The sequence below is a fragment of the Physeter macrocephalus genome, chromosome 17 (genome assembly GCF_002837175.3).
Source record: "Physeter macrocephalus isolate SW-GA chromosome 17, ASM283717v5, whole genome shotgun sequence".
NCBI lineage: Eukaryota > Metazoa > Chordata > Mammalia > Artiodactyla > Physeteridae > Physeter > Physeter macrocephalus.
This window is the reverse complement of record NC_041230.1, coordinates 28,754,496-28,773,490: the sequence shown is the minus strand read 5'-3', so window position 1 is coordinate 28,773,490 and position 18,995 is coordinate 28,754,496. Positions and strand designations below refer to the sequence as shown.

At 51.0% G+C, this 18,995-nt stretch overlaps 1 protein-coding gene across 1 annotated transcript; it reads left to right on the top strand.

Moving 5' to 3' along the window:
• Positions 1–7,409: 7,409 nt before the first annotated feature.
• Positions 7,410–18,941, top strand: PLLP (plasmolipin). The gene is made up of 4 exons (XM_028478365.2): positions 7,410–7,466; positions 11,428–11,601; positions 13,631–13,753; positions 14,885–18,941. The coding sequence occupies exons 1-4, from the start codon at positions 7,410–7,412 to the stop codon at positions 14,999–15,001; spliced, it is 471 nt and encodes a 156-aa protein (XP_028334166.2). The 3' UTR covers positions 15,002–18,941.
• The last annotated feature ends 54 nt before the right edge of the window (positions 18,942–18,995 follow it).

The window sequence follows — 18,995 nt, the reverse complement described above, 5'->3', positions numbered from 1 at the left end:
AGTCGGGTCACTCCTCCCACCCCCATCCCCCGCCCTTGCCCGAGGCATCATGGGTGTGGCATTCCAGGGTGAGTCAGTGCGTTATTTCTACACAGAACCCCTATCAAAACACAGGTAGGCGCACTCTGCCTGTGCCCTGCCACGCTTTTCCCCCCTTGGCAATACACCTAGGGATGTTCTATATCATTGCACATAGAGCTACACGTACCTTTCTCTTTTTAATCTTTTATTTCCTTAATTTCTTTAATAGGTAATGTATTTACAACAGTCTAGAATAAGATAGAGTGGGAAAGAACACAGTGAAAAATCTCTGTCCCATTTGGTTAGAGTTGACCTCCCCCATGCCCATTCTTCTCCGTTTCCTGTAGCATTTTAGGCTTTCTTTAAGGAGATCTGCAAATGTGGCTGTAGATCCCCACCTCTTCCCACCTTACTCCAGGGCTATAGTCTATCCACATCCTTCTGCACTTTTCCTTTTTCACTTAGAAGTGTGTCATGGAGGTCTTTTCGTCTCAGTACCTGAAGCGTGATCACTTCTCTTGCGGCTTCTGTAGCAGCCCATCGCGCAGCTGTGGTGTGAGTTGTGTGGCCCGTCCCTCTGTTGACAGACACTTGGGTTTCCACTCTTGCTGTTCCACACTCTGTCACGGTGAATGATCTCGCCCAAGCCACTGAGCGCATCTGTATGGTACATTTCCGGAAGGGGGACCGCTGGCTCAGGTTATGTGTGTTAGTGATTTTGTTAGAGATTGTCAGATGCCCTCCATAGGGGTCACATTTGTGCCCCTCAGTGAGCCTTCTCTTAGAGTGCCTGTTCCCCACAGCTCCCATCTGACAGGCGAAATGGCAGGTCAGGGGAGCATTGTTTTGCATTTCTCCTATGAGTGAGGTTAAAGAACCTCACTTTTTAAAATGTGTTTAAGAGCCATTTGCATTTCCTTGTATGTTTGCTTCTTTCCACATTCTATTAAGTTGTTGGTCTTTGTCCTATCAATTGCTAGGAGTGCTAGATGGCTTGCAAATATTTTTTTCCTGGTTTGTTTTTTGACTTTGCTCAGGGTATTTTGTTTGTTTGTTTTTTTATGGTGTTTTTTGTTTGCTTGTTTGTTTTGTTTTGTTTTTGGTCAGAAAGACTTATTTTTATGATGCTGAGTTTCTTGTTTTCTTTCCTTTTCCTTTTTTCTTTCTGGCTTCTGGAAACTGTGTCAGTTAGGACTTTCCCACCTAGAGGTAATAAAGAAATTCTCCCATGTAGGGCTTGGAAAGTGTTGCATCATCCACAGTCAATCACAGTCCTGGAAGATTGCTGGAGGAGACAGCCTCATTTGGGTGCTAAAGTGTCTTTAGTGCCTTCCCAACACTTTTTTTTTTTTTTTAACATCTTTATTGGAGTATAATTGCTTTACAATGGTGTGTTAGTTTCTGCTTTACAACAAAGTGAATCAGTTATACATATACATATGTTCCCATATCTCCTCCCTCTTGCGTCTCCCTCCCACCCTCCCTATCCCACCCCTCTAGGTGGTCACAAAGCACAGAGTCCTACCCCTAGGCTCTTCGTGACATTTTTTTTTTCTTAGATTGCATATATATGTGTTAGCATACGGTATTTGTTTTTCTCCTTCTGGCTTACTTCACTCTGTATGACAGACTCCAGGTCCATCCACCTCACTACAAATAACTCAGTTTCATTTCTTTTTATGGCTGAGTAATATTTCATTGTATATATGTGCCACATCTTCTTTATCCATTCATGTGTCTTCCCAACACTTTTAAAATTTAAATCTGGAGCTCTGGATCCTGGGAAGACAACTGTATCTATCTGGGATGTATTAATATTGTTAATTTTTGTTGTATTTAATTTTATAGTTAGCTTCTATTGTGGTAGATAATGCAGGTTTTCTACTTTTTAGTGATTTAAAAGTTTCTTTTAGGGCTTCCCTGGTGGCGCAGTGGTTGCGCGTCCGCCTGCCGATGCAGGGGAACCGGGTTCGCGCCCCGGTCTGGGAGGATCCCATATGCCGCGGAGCGGCTGGGCCCGTGAGCCATGGCCGCTGAGCCTGCGCGTCCGGAGCCTGTGCTCCACAACGGGAGAGGCCACAACGGAGGGAGGCCCGCATACCACAAAAAAAAAAAGTTTCTTTTAAAAATTCTTATTTGTGTTATAAATCCACATTCATCAATGAGGACTAGTTAAATAAATTATGATACATTTATGCAGTGGCATATGATACAGTTAGTAAAAAGATAACTTCTTACCCCTCAACGAAAACAATAAGACAGCTCTGTATGTATGTAATGATGGACAATCTCCAGGCTGTATGGTTAAGTGGAAAATGCAAGGTGAAAACCTGTGTGTGTAGAATACTGTCATTTGTCTGGGAGAAATACACACAGGCTATATAAACATACACACTCGCCTATCTGAAGTGTATGTGTGTGCATGCCTAGGTGGTCTTTTTGGCAAGACACTTGAGAAATCACTCTTGGTTGCCCCCAGGGAAGAAATTGAGTATCAGGGGAAGAGGGAGACCTGCTAACAACACCATTTTGTTACCTCTCATGTCATATATATTATATGCATTTTAAAAATAAAATAACTTATCAAAAAAATCTTTCAAATAAATGAAAATAGTGGGTAAATAATAGGACAGGTCATTTATGGGTACAGCAAAAGCTATGAAGATGGCACTTGAAGGCTCCCTCAGGCCCAAAGAGGGGAAGGCACTTTCCCAGGATCACAGAGCAGCAAGCAATGGCTTTGAGTTCAGTGTTACTGGCTGGGTGACCTTTTCTTAACCATCTGTAAGTGGAAAGAGGTAAAGGCTGTGGAGCTGTCCACGTGTGGTGAATGCTCTCAGTTTCTGTTGGAGTATCAGGGTCAGGTGTTGGTTACTCCTTATCAGCTGGTGAGTTGTTTGTGGTGGAATTCAGTGAGGATTATGCCCTGGCTTCCTGCTCTTAGATGGTCTGAGAGAGCTGCAGGGGGTCCTGCCCTGGCGATTTGGAACCTGAGTGTTGGGGGAGAGCCTGTTTTCCTTAGCAGTCCAGTGAGCCCAGCCCTGGCTGGATATAAACTGGTCCTTTGCTGTTGGGCTGAGTTGGCCCCTCCTGTTTGCCCAAGGGGTGGGAGGACAGGGTGGTACCACAGGATCTCATGGAGAGGTGAGAGCAGGAAGGCCAGGGCTGAAGGTCAGGCAGGGCCCAGCTGCTAGGGAACAGACCTGGGGCTGTTCTGGGATGTTTGAGCTTCATTCAGTTAGGAGCGGAGAGGTCAGATACCAGATGATCTGCCAGCCTGTTTGCGATTTAGCCAGATGGGGTCACTTGTCTGTCCTCGAAGTTTAGATGGGGTGGGGCTTGCCCAGTGTCACCCCAAACATTAGTGACAGAGTCAGGACTAGAGCTAGTGTCCGAGGAAGGAAGTCCAGGGAATAAGGAAGACCCTCACTTTAGGCCGCCCCTCCCCCCAGCCCTGTTCCCCAGCAGGTAGAGAGGCCAGGCCTCCTGGGGCTAATGGAGTTCCTACGCTCCCAGCAGCCAGCTCTCTCTGGAGGGCCGATGGCCGGACGGGGACCTGCCTGGGGTGCTGAGAACATAAGATTCTGTCATCCCTCTCCACCCAGGGCTCAAGGACTGCCCCTGCCCCTTCTCTGCTCCCGCCTCCAGGGAGTGTCCCTACCTCCTGGAATTTGGAGTTCTGTCCCCTTCTGGCCGTCTCTATCTACTGGGTCACAGGACTGTCCCCACCCTTACCGTGCGCCACGTCCATCTCTTCCGAGAGCTTTGGTTTCCTCATCCGTGAAATGGGCCAAGTGCTTCACTTGAGAGAGTTGGGCTTCCTGGGAGTGAAGCACTGCGGGGGGCTGGATTTGGACTTGACCTGGGCTTTCAAGGGGACTAAGGCCTTCCTGGGAAAGCTCTGTGTCGCTGTAAGGGTCTTAGTGCTGGGGAGGCACAGGTTGACTTTCTGGGGAGGACCAGGAGACCCCCAAGGGAGGAAAGGGAGGAAGGTAAGCAGGTCTTAATTTCTGGAACCTCACCCAGGGGGTGCATTGCTGCTGGCTCTGGGAGCCAGGGAAGGCCTTGGGGATGCCTCTCTGTAGAGGGGACCTGCTTAGTCTCTGGCCCCAGAGTGCAGAATGGGAACCAGCAAGGGGGTAGGCAGGAGGCAGCTTGAGCTTCGTGTTGGGAAGATTTTTCTAGAACCCTGAGAGAGACCCCAAAGGAAGAGTGGTGGCAGTGGGCTCCTTGACATGCAGGCTGCACACAGGGGCCACAGGTCCTCATGAGGGGCTCTGGGGGCGGCGGGGCCATGGGGGCAGAAGTCTCTTTCATCTCTAGTTCTGAGACTCGGGGACTCAGGAATAACAAGCGGTGTGATAAAGGCTGCATTTGGAAAGCCCTGGAGGTGAACCAGGCCCTGAGCCAGTGTTCCCATCCTCCTCCTCCTCCCTGACGGCCCAGGCTGGGAGCTGGGTGCTCATGGGTGGGGACCCTGGTTGCCTGGCTCCCCGCTGCACTTCCGGGGCCTATAACAGCGCCTGGCAGAGAGCGGGCCCTCGGGAGAGTTTGTTCAATGACTTGATTTGGTAACTCACGTGCCTGCTTTTCTAACAGAAGGGAGGCTTGGCCGAGTTAAATACCACCCCAGACCGGGTCACTTGGCTCGGGCTGGGTTCTGAATCTGCCCTCGCACCTCCTGTAGAGCTGGGGTGTGATGGCCTAGGATTCTCGAAGGCTTATAGTGTACAGAGCAGGAATTCCAAGGAGCCTTTCCCTAGAGCCCGGCCCCTCTGCACAGGGAGGAAGGAGGTGGTGTGTGGAGTTATTGTGGCTACCCAGGCACCGGGAGCCTCTGTCCCCTGTGCCTTTGTCTCCTGGGACACAATGGGTGGCTTTTTGTCCCCATAAAGTCCCTTTCACTGTAGGGAGAAGGCCAGGGTGGGGGTGGAGTATGGGCCTGGTCAGGCCAAGTTCTGAGTGTCCTCAGCTGCCCAGATGTGTCCCTGTGAGGGGGAACCCCGGGAAGGGTTCACGTGGTCCCCTGGGCCTCAGTTTTCTGGATGGTGCAGTGGGGAGAAGGGAGTCCTGGGGGCTGTTGGATGGGCCCTGCCCTCAGATTGTTTCTAGAACATTTGGTTTCATTGCCAATGTTTAAAAAGCTGAAGATTTCATGTAGAAATTCGGATTTCTAACGTCTCCTGAAAAATCAGAAGTTCTTGGGACTGCCCTGGTGGCCCAGTGGTTAAGACTCTTGAGCTTCCAGTGCAGGGGGCATGTGTTCAGTCCCTGGTTGGGGAACTAAGATCCGGCATGCTGCATGGCGCGGCCGGAAAAAATAAAAAAATCAGAAGTTTTGGCTGAACTTCTGGCCTGTGTTCCCCAAGACACCAGCAGGCTGCTCTCAGCTCCACAGACCTCCCCTGGCCCACCTTAGTCACTTCTGTGACCTGTGTGCCTTGGCGGCTGCTGAGTTTGAAACCCTAATGTCAGCCTCCAGGCACTGAGGTTTTGTCCCCAACGTGGACGCTGCAGTCTGGGGTTTACTCCCTCTAAGCTGTCTAACAGCCCTCCTAGCCACTCACAACTTGTACAACTTTTCACTTTTTCCTTTACAGTATTTTACTTGCATGACACACCTATGAGGTGACCAGGAGAGGTGTACTTGTCCAACCCCCTCACGTGTCAGATGAAGAAACAAACCAGAAAGGTTAGGTGCCTCTTCTAAGACCACACGGCAAATCTACAAGGGTCTAACTCAGCCCAGGAGGTGGAGAAGATTAAAAGGAGAGTTGGCGAGACCATCTTTGGGCGGGAGAGGAGTTAGCCAAGTGCTCATGGGATTGGTGGAGTCCCTCCAGTAAGTACAAGGGAGGGAAGGCTGTGGGCCCCCCTGGAGGAGCCCTGTGTTGAGGAGTGTCAGGCCTCAGACTTAGGGGATCCTTGGAGAACATTGAGCAGACCTCCCTGCTCCCATTGTACAGGGGGGAAGACTGAGGGCTAAAGGGGTGAAGGGTTCTGCCCAGGGACCCTTAGCTTGTGAGGAGTGGAGGGAGTGTAGCTGTAGGAGGTGACCTAGGGTGGGGCTGGACTGGGTTCTGCTCCCTACCACCTGCGCACCTCCCTTTCTTTGGATAAGCCCAGCTGCCTTATCTGAAAGGTGGGCAGGGGCCCCATTGGCTGAGGGCCCTTTTCTGCCAGGAACTGTGCCTGGTGCTTATTAGATGCATTATCTCTCCAAGGCCTCACACCCCTAGGAACTGCACACACTATTACTACTGCAGGAAACCAGCCACAGAGAATGGATTGGGAAACGCACGTTCTAACCTCTCAGAGTGATAACATTAGAGCACGGAGAGTGTTAAGCCTATGTTGGGCATTGGTCTAAGTACCTTACATATATTACTTCATTTACATCTACCCTGTGAGGTAGGCACATTTTGAATATAAGGACACTGAGGCCCAGAGAGGTTCAGCAACTTGCCCGAGGTCACACAGCTAGTAAGTTGGCAGGGCCAGCGCTTGAACCCAGGGAGTTAATAGACCACCTTTCCATTAGAGTTAATGCCAACATTCCCCAGTTAAATCAGATCATAACAGCCATTCGTAGACTCAAAGAGTAGCTAAGAAAGATGTTTTCGTTTCCTACAGCTGCCATAGCAAAATGCCACAAACTAGGTCGCTTAAAAACATAACAAAATGCCACAGACTAGGTCACTTAAAAAACAACAGAGGGACTTCTCTGGCGGTCCAGTGGTTAAGACTCCATGCTTCCACTGCAGTGGGGCATGGGTTTGATCCCTAGTCAGGGAACTAACATCCCACATGCCACGTGGTATGGCCAAAAATAAAAAAATAAAACAAAAATTTATTGTCTCACAGTATTAGAAGTCCAAAATCAAGGTGCTGGCAAGGTTGGTTCCTTCTGGAGGCTCTGAAGGAGAGTCTGTTCCATGCCTCTCTCCTAGCTTCTGGTGGTTGCCAGCAATCCTTTGTGTTCCTTGGCTTGGAGACACATCACTCTAATCTCTGCCTCCATCTTCACATGGTGTTTTCCCTCTGTGTGTCTCTTTGTCCAGTTTCCCTCTTATAAGAACTCCAGTCCCTGGATTGGGGCCCACCCTAACTGAGGAATGCCTCTTGGTCAGGCATTTGTGACTAATCCCTCTCCTCTCTGGCCCTGCAGTTGCTTTTAACAAAAATATCTCTGTTATCCAGTCGTTGAGAAATTTTTGTTTGGAGGTGCAAAGGTCCTGGGGCATGTGTGAATGTGACCTTTTTGACAGCCATCATTTAAAGAGAAAATCCCTAATCAGAAATCTTTAGGTTTTCAGGAAGACAGGGTTGGTTTGTTTGTTTGTTTCCTTCAAGATTTCCAGACCATTCTCTTTGTTTATCTGCAGTGCATGCCTGAAGAGGTGTTGCTGGGGCCTCAGAGAGTTTGGAAGGACCAAGGGGATGAGGTTTGGTTCTGTGTATGTATGTGTATGTGTATGTGTGTGTGTCTGTCCTTAAGAGTAAGACACACAGATATATGCGTAGACCCCCATGGAGAAACATGGGGACGGATGAACACGTAGGCAAGAGACAGGGACCCCCAGAGGTAAAGGCAAAGAGTTCTGCTCTTCGTCACACGGCTGCCTCCCTTCACCTCTCGCATGCTCACATGTCCCAGTGAGATCTTCCTTGGCCTTCTTATCCTTCTCAGCTGGGTTTTTCCCCACAGCACATATCCTGTGTTTCCCTCATGTATTGGGTTTTTATCTGCTACCTGCCCCACTGCCCCCTGCCATGAGAGCAGGGCTTTTCATGTTTTGGCTCACACACAGTGGTAGGTGCTCAACAGATATTTGTTGAATGAGTGAACCCAGAGGGATGGAGGCACATGGCAAGGCCTGTGGTCAGAGAGGGTGTCAGAATTGCAAGAGGGCCTGGGTGAAGCCCTGCGTGCAGGTGGCAGAGTTGGGGCCTCCTGCCTTGCTCTCCACCCTCGTCATCCTACTGCTCTCCCCCTGCACAGTGGGGTTTACTGTTCTGTACCGGACTATAAGACAAGTCCTCTGGCTTCTTCCAGCTAGACTGTGAGTCCACAGCAGGAGGGAGGGGTCCAGCAGCTCCTGTAGCTTCTGGAGATGAGGCCTGGGCCCAGCTCCCCATGCAGGGCCACCCAGGCCAGCAGAGGGTCAACACATGTAGGGGTGCCCTGTCCTGGGCTGGGGCACTTCCTGCAGATTCTTGGGGCTGGGGGTGAGGGGACGGGAAAAACCAGTCTGTCTGGTTGAGATGGGGGAGGGCAGAAACCAAGGCAGCTCCCTGGGCACAGGGCCAGGGCAGCAAGGCCAGAAGCAACACCAGAAATTCCCACTGCTTATCCAGCAGCTTTGTCTCCCAGAGGCTGGGCTTGCTGATCTGGAAATCAGGGCTGGGCAGGAGGGGCAGGAGGGCGAGGCAGAGACCGCAGAGCCTGGATGCCTGTGGGGCCTCGCCCCTCAGAGCCAGCAAAGTGTCCTCATTTTTTATACATCACTAAGTAACTCTCAGTAGCCCAGGTTCCAGAGAACTGACAGATCTGGGTTCAAATCCTGCCCTGCCCTTTACCCACGGGTGACCGTAGATGACTCATTTTCCTCTGAGCTCCTGTTTGGAAAATGGGGATAATACCTAATACTGACTAATGAGAGGGTTATGGGGAAGTCAATGAAATAAAAGGGAAGGTGCTAACCTGAGGCCTGGCACACAGCTGGAGGGCATTATGTGGTTATTGTGACGAAGCCCATGAGTTAATATACCAACAATTGATAAGTGTACATTAGTGTAAACCCAGATCGATCCTTTCTTGATTTTTCAGTTCACCGCATTTTCTAACTTCCTTTCAGATAGTTGGAACCAGGCAACACGATGGCATGGAGGCCTGTAAGGACCCTGCTTTAAGTGAGGGGATAATTGTCTGCCCCTGACATGCTCAGTCCTCGTCCTGCTGCTTCGGGAGTGTCTGTTCTCCTTTGTAACAGTGACCTCCCCCAGCCCTGGGGGCTCTTGGCCCCGCTGATGTGTCTGTTTCAGGCAGGGTGTCCTAAGGATGGGTGGTAAAAGGTTGGGGGGCTGTGCTGAGACACCCACACTCTGGGTCCTCATGGGTAAGGGCTCTGCCCCCAGCGGTGTGACTGCCCTCAAGGCCCTGCTACCTGTCCCACCTTCCTCGCCTGCAAACTGGGCCCCATGGGCCACCCAGCCTGTTGGTGAGGAGAGCACTAGAGGCTAGAGGTAGGGCAGGGGAGGCTGGCAGGGTGCAGTGTGGGGTGGGCGTCCCTGGGGTCTCACCCCCCCACCCCGGAACGGGAGGAGGAGCAGGTGCAAAAATCTGGAGAGGAAGGGGAGTGGGCGCTTTCCCGAGTCTCCCACTCCTACCCCTGGGTGGAGGGAGGCAGGGCCGGGAGCACATTCACCGATTCACCCCTGCGTCCTCTTGTGACACACAGCACCTGTGGGGGATGGGGTTCTGACCTCTGTTTCCTGGATAAGGAAACTGAGGCCAGTTACCTCCTGAGCATGTGTTTATCGAGCAGGTCTATGCACCAGGCACTGCTGGGCACTGGAGACACAGCGATGACCAAAGAAGGATTCCTCGGGGGCCTGCATTCTAGCAGGTGGACTAGAGTTGCCCTGGTGAGCCGCACAGAGCAGGAAGGCACTTGCCTGGCATCCCATAGCCCAGGCAGGATGAAAGCCCAGCTCCTGACTCCCAAGCCCAGGGCTCCACCTCTCACTTCCAGGTGGTGGGGAGAAAGGAAAGTCATCACAGGGGCTGCTGGATGCCCGGCCTCAGCTAGGCTCATTCCTGCCCTGACCCCACAGGTGTAGGGGGATCGATACAGAAACTTCCCTTTTGGTCCTTGGCAGGAGTGCTTTGGTGGGGTGTCTGGCAGGCACCCATTCTGGCTGCTCTGGGGTGAGTGACAGCTCTCCCGTGTCTGGTCTAGGAGCTTGCGGCGGGGGGACTTTCTGTCCCCCAAACCAGCAGCAGAGGTGGGTTTCGCTCCTGAGCCACTTCCCTGTGATCTGACTGATGGTTGGCTCATCCTCGAGATGGTGGCAAGGTCACTGGGAGCCTTGGTGTCACACACTGTCCACGGGAAGAAGAGTGACAGCTTTCTCTGTGTCTTCATCAGCAAAGCAGCCTTTCTCCACAGCCCCCCGGTAGATCCTCCCTCCCTCAGCGGCCAGTTCCGAGGCCTGCTGCCGGCCAGGGATTCTGGAGAATGAATACCCTTGTGGTGAAGGAGGATGTCCTGGCCTATGGGGTCTCAGCCAGCAGGGAAGGGGCCAGGAGAGGCTCGGGGGAGGCTAGGATGGCCACAAGTGAGGTACCACCTTGCCAAGTTCCCCACGAGGCCACTGATGGGGGTTCAGCCAACCTACCCGTGTAGAATTCCCTGCAGCACAGAGTCCCCAGCTGGAATTGTTCGTATATGTATACAAACCCCCATGGGTCCTAAACCTATGAGGTAGGTATGCTTTTTATACTCATGTGACAGGTGATGTGTCCAGAGCACAGAGTGGTTGTGAGCTTACCCAGTGTCACACAGCTGGTAAGGGGAGTGTGTTTTAAGTCAGGTAGTCGGCTCCGGAGGCCATGCTGTTAGCCACTACACACAGCACAGGGATGTTGGGGCCCACCCTGCCACATAGGAATGGCGTGATAGGTCCTTTTGCTTTTCTGAGGCCCAGTTTCACCTGTAAGGCGGGGATGGTAACACCTGTATTGAGGGGCAGTTAGGAGAGTCAGAGAAGCTGGGGGTGGAAGGGGCTTGGTAGGGCACCAGGCAGAGGTCACCGTACCTCTGGGACTCTGTGATTGTGTGTCCCTCCCTCAGGGATGTGCTGGTGACTTCATCTTTCTTTCAGAGGCTTTTACTAAGTCCCTGACCAAACTTGGGTCCTGTACTAGGTGCTGAGATGCACCTATGAATGGGACAGTCATTGTCTTGCCTGTGGGGAACCGGGCAAGCCTGGGACACCACCCCTCCGGGGCTGCAGGGGTCTCACCCTGGAGGCAGCAGGGTGGAAGGCACTGTTGCTATGGCTTCCAGTCTGGGGAAGGAAACAGAATTACAGTCTTGGGTGGTGGGTTCCTGGGGGGCCATGTGAGCACAGAAGAGAGTTCTGGAACCCAGACTGGAGGAGCAGGGAAGGTGCCCTGGAGCACATAACATTTCAGCTGAGATCTGAAAGGAGTACGTTACCAGGCAAGGGCTTGGTATGTATTGGTATGCAGTAGGAGCCAAATAAATTTTTCTTGGGCAAATGAGAAATGTGTCCTGCAGAGGGTGCCCCACAGCAAAGGCCTGGAAGCCTCTGGTCTGTGGCCCCCAGCCTGAGTGCTGGGGGCTCTGGGAGACGCTGGCCCTGTCTCACTCCCTCCAGGTGCTGGGGCTGCTGGTGTGGGCCCTGATTGCCGACACCCCGTACCACCTGTACCCGGCCTATGGCTGGGTGATGTTTGTCGCTGTCTTCCTCTGGCTGGTGACAATCGTCTTCTTCATCCTCTACCTGTTTCAGCTGCACATGAAGCTATACATGGTGCCTTGGCCGCTGGTGGTGAGTTTGGGTAGGAACCCTGGGGGTGGGTCCAGGCTGACCCTTCTGCCTCTGGGTGTAGCTGTGACAATGCAGCCTTCCCTAAATGAGATGTGGCAGGTGGGGGTTGGCTGAAGTCCTCGCTGGCCTGTAGCTCTGGGTGGGGGAGGGAGGATTGGTGGTTCAGGTGTCCAGTTTTTCTGAGCACTGAGAGCCATGAATCCAGGAGGACTTAGGCTTGACTTTCTCCCACGAAGGGAGAAGGAGTGAGGGGCTGTTGAATGGAGAGACCGGAGGCCATTTGGGATCTTGAAAGTATTTTTCCTTTTGGGGGGTAGTCGAGATTTGAATCTGTGGGTTCTGACTGGCAGCCCTGGGCCTGGAGGTTGGGCTGAGCTGGCAGGAATCAGCGAGGCTGGGCCCGGTGTGTGCAGGATGGGCTGGGCTCAGCGTGCCATCTCACCCCCCACACCCCGCTGTCTGCAGGGTGAGGCCCCTGCAGCCTGGCAGATGGTGTCCCGGGTTGCCCGGGTCAATCTCCTTAGGACACAGAGCTGTGAGTGTCCATAGGAAGTACCCTGGCCAGACACAGAGAAAGCTGCTAGGGCTTTTTTCTCTGACCCGGAAAACCCCTGCAGCTGGGGTCTGAGGCTTTCAGTGAGCAGAGAGAGGCAAGAGAGGCACATGATTGTAAGACAAGCAAAGCTGGGACTAGGCAGCATTGTTTGCAATTCAATGACTTTTGAAGCTGAGGAAACGTGAGTCATCCTCAAGACAGACCGGGTTTGTTAGATCTTGACATCACTGGCAGGAGCCAGGTGGTGTTTGCGGCGGGCACTGGGCTTGGAGGGAAGATCCTGGCATGAGGAGGGGGCGGCCTGACTTCCTGGCTAGGGTCCAGCCCCTGCCTCGTGTCCTAGGAGCCTTGAAGAAAGACATCCCCGGAGATGGAGGGGCCTTGGTGTCTCTTAGCACAGATCTGGGGCCCAGCCACAGCTGCTGATGGAAGGAGGCTCCTTTCCCAGGCCATGATGGCAAGGCAGTGTCTCACCCTCCTAGAGGAGGCTGAATTATGATTGCCAAATTGGGCTTTTCTGGGATAGGCGCTACAAGCCCCCTTCCGGGCGCAGGTAAGAGGCGTGAGTGAAATAGGTCAGGAGGGGTTCTGGAGAACCTGCACCCATTTGTCCATAGGAAGCCGCCTCTACTCAGCTCTAACTGTTGTTAGTGGGAATGCAAGTGCCAAATCTTGATATTTTAAGATTGAAAGTTTTATATGAAATCTTAAAGTTTTCGTATGAAATCAAATTTTAAATGTTCGTAGTATTTTTTAAAAATCTGTGGGATGAGCCAAACATGCCTGAGGGCCACCAGTTTGCAATCTCTGCAAAGAGTGTCAACTGGCTCCGGGGGCCAAGCATTGGGGGAATGGGACCTGGGCCTGGTTGTCAGCCCAGGACCCTTCCTTGCCAGCCTGGCTTAGGGGTCCTCACCCTGGCATTTGACATGGGGCCTAGAGCCTAGGCTGTGGCCGAAAGGCAGACATAGGTTCTTCCCACTGAGGGCAGAGAGGGACGTGAGGCACTACCGCCCATGCCCCCGCCCCACGGGCTAGCCTCAGAGCCAAGTCCTCGGGCAACAGGGAGGGCCCGGCCTGGCTGGGAGCCAACATGAGCAGGCCTCGGGTTCTTCAGCTGGTGCACTCAGAGACAGGCTTGGTTTGGTCTCTTGCCATCAGGAATGGGTTTTGCCTTGTGGAACTGTTGCTGTCCTGACCAGGTCACTTTAGCAGCCCCTCCACACACACCCCATCTCTCAGCCTTCGCTATGTTTACGTTCCCTGCTCATATGGCCTCCAGGCTGACCCTGTGTAGACCGCTGTCTCTTGAGGCCTTTTTAGTGGGAAAGACGCACGTGTCTCCATCCCCATCCTTTAGCCCCAGCCCCTGTTTTGGCTACTAAAGGGATGTGCTCATGGGGACCAGGAGGTTCCACAGTTACCGGAAGTGTCTCATGTCTTAAGACTGTTCTCTCCCCCACCTACCCCCAGTTAATGATATTTAATGTGGGCGCCACCGTTCTCTACATCACGGCCTTCATCACCTGCTCTGCTTCGGTTGAACTGACGTCCCTGAAGGGCACCAGGCAGTACAACCAGCGTGCAGCTGCCTCTGTGAGTATGGTTCCTTGGGGCACCCTCGGCAGTTACAGGGAAGACGGGCCAAAGCAAGGTCTGGGCCCCTGGACTCTCACTGCTCCCTGGTCCCAGGCCAGGCACCTGCCACATGCTGAATTACCCTCCTCTCAGTGGGCTCACAGTTTTCCATAATTAACAGCAAAACCCTGAGGAACCAGAATGCTTGGGAAATACTTGGGTGGCACAAATGAAATTTGGGTTAACTTTACTGTAAATCAGTCATGCTGCAATGATTTAGGGTCATATGTGCCCTTGGAGAATGTTAAAAGCGCTCTATCCTCCCCCCTCGAGAAAGGCACGCACAAAAACCGTTCGGTTGAAACCATTTGGGAGATCCTCAGGCTCTCCCACACAGCTCAAACTCAGGCTCCACGTCGGGTAGCCAGTGAGTATCAGAATCCCCTCCATACCCGGCACGCCTCACCCACGAGCCCCTGCAGGCACTGCCTCAGTGTCCTTCCACTCCCTCAATGGGGAGGGGGACAGGGACTGCCAGTCCTTCTGACAGACCAGGAAACTGAGGCTAAGAGAGGTGAAGGGACACGCCTAAACTGAGTCCTGGGTAGGGCGGGAGTTAGACCAGGACTTGGGTTTCCTCATTCTTTCTGGTGAGGATGGTTTTGAAATCTGTGAACTCAGTCACCAGGATAGAGACATGGAAATTCTGAAAGTGGCCTTAGGTGCTAGTGTAGGGATACCTATGAATTGATTCCAGAAAACTCCTAGGGTAGCTGAACATTGCCTTTTTAAAACTAAATCCCTGAAATGTGTCTATAAAGTAGCTCCTACCCCTTGGTGACTCTTAGCACATTGTCCAGTTATCCCTTTCAGTCTAAGACACACCTTGCTTGTGTGGTTAATGGTTCCCCACTAGAATATAAAGTTGGCACCCCAGAACCTGGTACCCATCAGCCCCCACAGTGGTTAAATGGGTGTATGGTTAAGGAGGAGGTGGTGTGGCTCCAGAGCAGCTCATCCTGGTTAATCTTGAGGGGCCCCGGGTTTCACTGTCTGCATCTACCTTCCTGGTGCTTGTATCACTGTCACAGCCCCCAGCCCCGTGTGCCGTGCTGCAGACAGACTCACCTTTGCTGTCTTTTCTTTCAGTTCTTTTCGTGTTTAGTGATGATTGCCTATGGAGTGAGCGCTTTCTTCAGCTTCCAGGCCTGGCGAGGATTGGGCAGCAATGCAGCCACCAGTCAGATGGCTGGCGGCTATGCCTAAACCACGGTGCCATGGGCCACCCTGGGCCTGAAGGCTGTAGCCTGGTCCCTGTGCAGGTGGCCCCGCAAGCCCGAAGCCTGAGCCCTGCATGGAGTCAGCCCGGAAGGGACTACACTTGCTCTTCTCTGCTCATCAGACTCCTTGGGCTCACACCACACTCCCAAGGAATCAGGATCCTTCCTCTGGCAGGCGCATGGGCTGGAGAGAGGCGAACAGCCAAGACCTCTCCATCCTCCATATTCAGCAGAAGGTGATGGGGGATACAGGACTCTCTCTGCTTTGTCTTTAGGACTTCAGTGTCCAAGGCTGGGACCCAGCCTTCTCATTGGCACTAAATACACTAACAATGATTCCAGACTTGCAGCCCACCAATAGAATACGCCTAACAAGCAGCAATTATTTGTTTTTTTTCTGGGAAGTTGAGCAAATTCATGAAACTGTTCTGATTCCTTAAAACATAATCCTGGCCTGACCCTCCCCCAAGCCAGCATGTCACTTGTAGGGAAACATGTCAAAAGAGGGTCATGATGCTGACAGCATGGTCTTCCTTTCCTACATTTCAGACATACCAGTTATTTTAAACAACAAATCAGTTTTAAGTGACTTCTCAATGATGAAAAGCTTATCCAGGTTTCCCTCCCCTTCCCAAGCCCTTGTTTGTAGTTTTCCCTTTGGGAAAAGCTAACATCAATGCCGACTGCCTCCTTGACGCTGTTAATCAGGCACCTGCGACATGAGGGAGGGAGGGAGGGCAAGCAAGGCCTTGCTAGTGAGTTGTCCTGTGCTTGGTGGCGACTTTGTTGTTTTTGTTTTTTTACAAAAATAAAGATGAAAGAACTTATTTGGAAAAGATGTTGGGGAATCACAGTTATAGATGCTTATAAACTCCAGGAAGCTGCAGCATAAGTCAGTACAGTCAGCCCTCCATATCCGTGGGTTTCACATCTGAGGATTCAACCAATCAGTTGATATGCAGGGTCAGCTGTATTCAAAATACTTGCCATTTTACATAAGGGACTTGAGCATCTATGGGTTTTGGTATCCCCAGCTGTCCTGGAACCAGTGCCCCATGGACACCAAGGGACAACCGTACAAAGGTTTCAAATGCCTATTTAAAGGCAGTTCCAGTCCTGGAGTCGCTCAGCACCACCAGCCACTTCTTTGACCTGAGGTAGGATGACCAACTTCCTGCCTGCTTTGCTGGGACAGTCCTGTTTATGCCGCTTGTCATGGCATAAATTTAATAGCACCCCTTTTTATTCTGAAAAGGGTCTCAGTTTAACAGTAAATCATTTAGTCATCTTGATGAACTTAAGACTGACATACTGTCACCTACCTTGACAGTTTGTGAACAGTAAATCATTTAGTCATCTTGATGAACTTAAGATTGGCATAATGTCGCCTACCTTGACAGTTTGTGAAGTTCAGAGATCAGATAATCCAAGTGCCTGATGCGTGGATCTGCTACAGACGGTAGAGCGAGGGGGGAGCAGCAAAGAGGGGGCGTCCTTCTGAACTTATTTTCCCACCACAGCGCAACATGCTCTGAATAATAAGCCACAGGCATTTCTGGGCACCCCTTGGTCCTGTCTTATAAAACTGGGAACAATTAAAATGTAACTAGATTCAAACAAACAGTTGCAGATGAGCTACTCCATTGCGAAGGGTGGTGGGGGAGGACTAAGTCATACCCATGTCCTAGTTGGGTCCCAGGCCTAGTTTGTGCCTGTTGTCCTGGTGTGACAATTAACAGCATCCCTTTTTACTCCAGTGTCTCAGAGTTCGAATAACAAATTATAGTCATTCTAGAATTAAGCCATAAGAGGATAGTTTTAAGGAAGACCAACCAATTTTCTTTTGAGGCTTAAGAGAAAACAAAATCCTTGGCAAGTCTTACCAGGTTTCTGACACCTAAAACACAGCCTATTTTGGTGGAGATGTTAACACGCTTTGTCTAACAACTACCTGTTGGTTCAGGCCAATGCATCCCCCGGTCCTTAGCCCCTCTCCTGCAGTTTGGGTGAACAGTGCTTCCCATGGCTGAGGAGGCCTAAGCAATAGGAGGAGGCAAATGTCTCCTGAGGCTGGGCCTGCAACGTGGGGCCTTCTCATCCCGACCATCCCTGAGCCCCTCTGAAGGTGGCACATGATGACCTGAGCAGATGGAGAGAGTTCTAGTTTGTTTTAAAAAATATCAGAAAGCTGTTTTCTAATGCGAAGCTACAACGGACTTGCCTGCTTTTTTTCTGAGTGGAAAAGGATGAAAAAGAACCATTTGCCTTTTTTGTTCACTTTTCATAATTTCATCTTTGGATTTGTCCACCTGCTTTTTCTCAGCCAGACTGAACAGAGGGATTCTTCATCAAGTGCTTCCAACATGCCTGGCCTGCGATGGGCAGTCCCGTTTATAAAAAGAGCAAGAAGGGTAGACAAGGCCAGGAGAGGAAGTGTTTTAAAAAGCCTTCGTCTTGAAAGACCAAAGTACTGATAACCTGATGGCAGCAGCAACAGTAAAGAAGGGACGGCTCATTTAGAATGATGGTTTTTGTTTTTTCAAAACACCTGAAATTTTACTCATGGTACAAAAGTATTTAATAAGCGCCACGTCGGTAAAGAAAAACACACAGCCTACAGCTAGCTCATCCTTTAAAACCAGAACAGCCAAGTGAAAAATCAGTAGAGATTCTTATTTTTACTTTAAAAATAAAAACAACAACAACAAAACAACTAAGGTACACATCGGGAATTGAACTACTATAGTTTTTCTTTCTAGAGGTGACATCCATGTTTTCTGGTCAGTAATATTCTATCAAACATTGTACTAAACCAGTGTACTAAATCCAAGCATACAGATGACCAGTAAAGCTGTTTGCTATCTCCTACTGAGCTAGACCAGTGGAACACTATCTTGGTAGGATTATTTTGACAGCAAGAAGGAAGTGCAGAGCCCCTATCCCAACAGAAAACCTAAGGAGCTGCTTTACATAGAAAGGGTTTTAAGCAAACCTGCACAAACACTAACATGCTCTAAGAAAAGGAAACCTTTTAGACTACTTCCAGCATACATTCATTGGTGCCCAGTAAAATAGGAACAAACACCAACATAGAAAGCATTTTTGCTTTCATAGCACTAACAGCTAAAAAGCACACAGCAATATAATACTTTGATCTTGAAGTGGGTAATCATGGAAGTTCCAAGATTATATCCACTAGGTTAGCCTGAGTAATCATCTATAAAAATATGTTTTCAAAAACACATAAATGAGAGTTATAGAAACAATGGGACTGGGGCTTCCCTGGTGGCGCAGTGGTTGAGCGTCTGCCTGCCGATGCAGGGGACGCGGGTTCGTGCCCTGGTCCGGGAGGATCCCACATGCTGCAGAGCGGCTGGGCTCGTGAGCCACGGCCGCTGAGCCTGCGCGTCCGGAGCCTGTGCTCCACAACGGGAGAGGCCACAGCAGTAAGAGGCCCGCATACCGCAAAAAAAAAAGAAACAATGGGACTACATCAGGACCAGTAGAAGACAACGAAGTGATAGAAGGACTGTACATGTTAAGACTAGGAACTGATTTTCACAAGTACCTTTTTAGGTAAAGGACAACTCTCTCTAAATCGATTCGTACAGCCAAGAATAGCTGTGATAGTAGGAGTTTCAGAAATCTTGAGATGGGCTCCTAGCTTGAGTTAAACCCTAGATAAATACTCCCAGTCAAAAAGCCCACTGAGGCTGCAGGACTGAAACTCTGACCCATATAAAAAGCTGTGAGTGCACAAAATGCCTGGTGGGACATGCAAGGCCTGCTGGGCCAAGGGAGTTGGTGATAGCGGGTTCTTCCAACATGGACACACCAACACGTATGCTGGGGAAGTGCCCCCCAGGTGGAATGCTGGACTTGGGCTTGGTGCAGGAGCCAGACTCAGAAGTTCCTGAAAGAGGTGTCTACTCAGGGAGGAGTACTAGGGTTACTGAAGACAAGAAAGTGTCCCAGGAAGG

Excerpts from the sequence above, each read along its gene's own strand:
- PLLP (XM_028478365.2), top strand. The coding sequence starts at position 7,410 with ATGCCTGAAGAGGTGTTGCTGGGGCCTCAGAGAGTTTGGAAGGACCAA. Across the intron at positions 7,467-11,427 it reads GGAAGGACCAAGGGGATGAG|GTGCTGGGGCTGCTGGTGTG; the intron begins GTTTGGTTCTGT and ends CACTCCCTCCAG. Across the intron at positions 11,602-13,630 it reads TGGTGCCTTGGCCGCTGGTG|TTAATGATATTTAATGTGGG; the intron begins GTGAGTTTGGGT and ends ACCTACCCCCAG.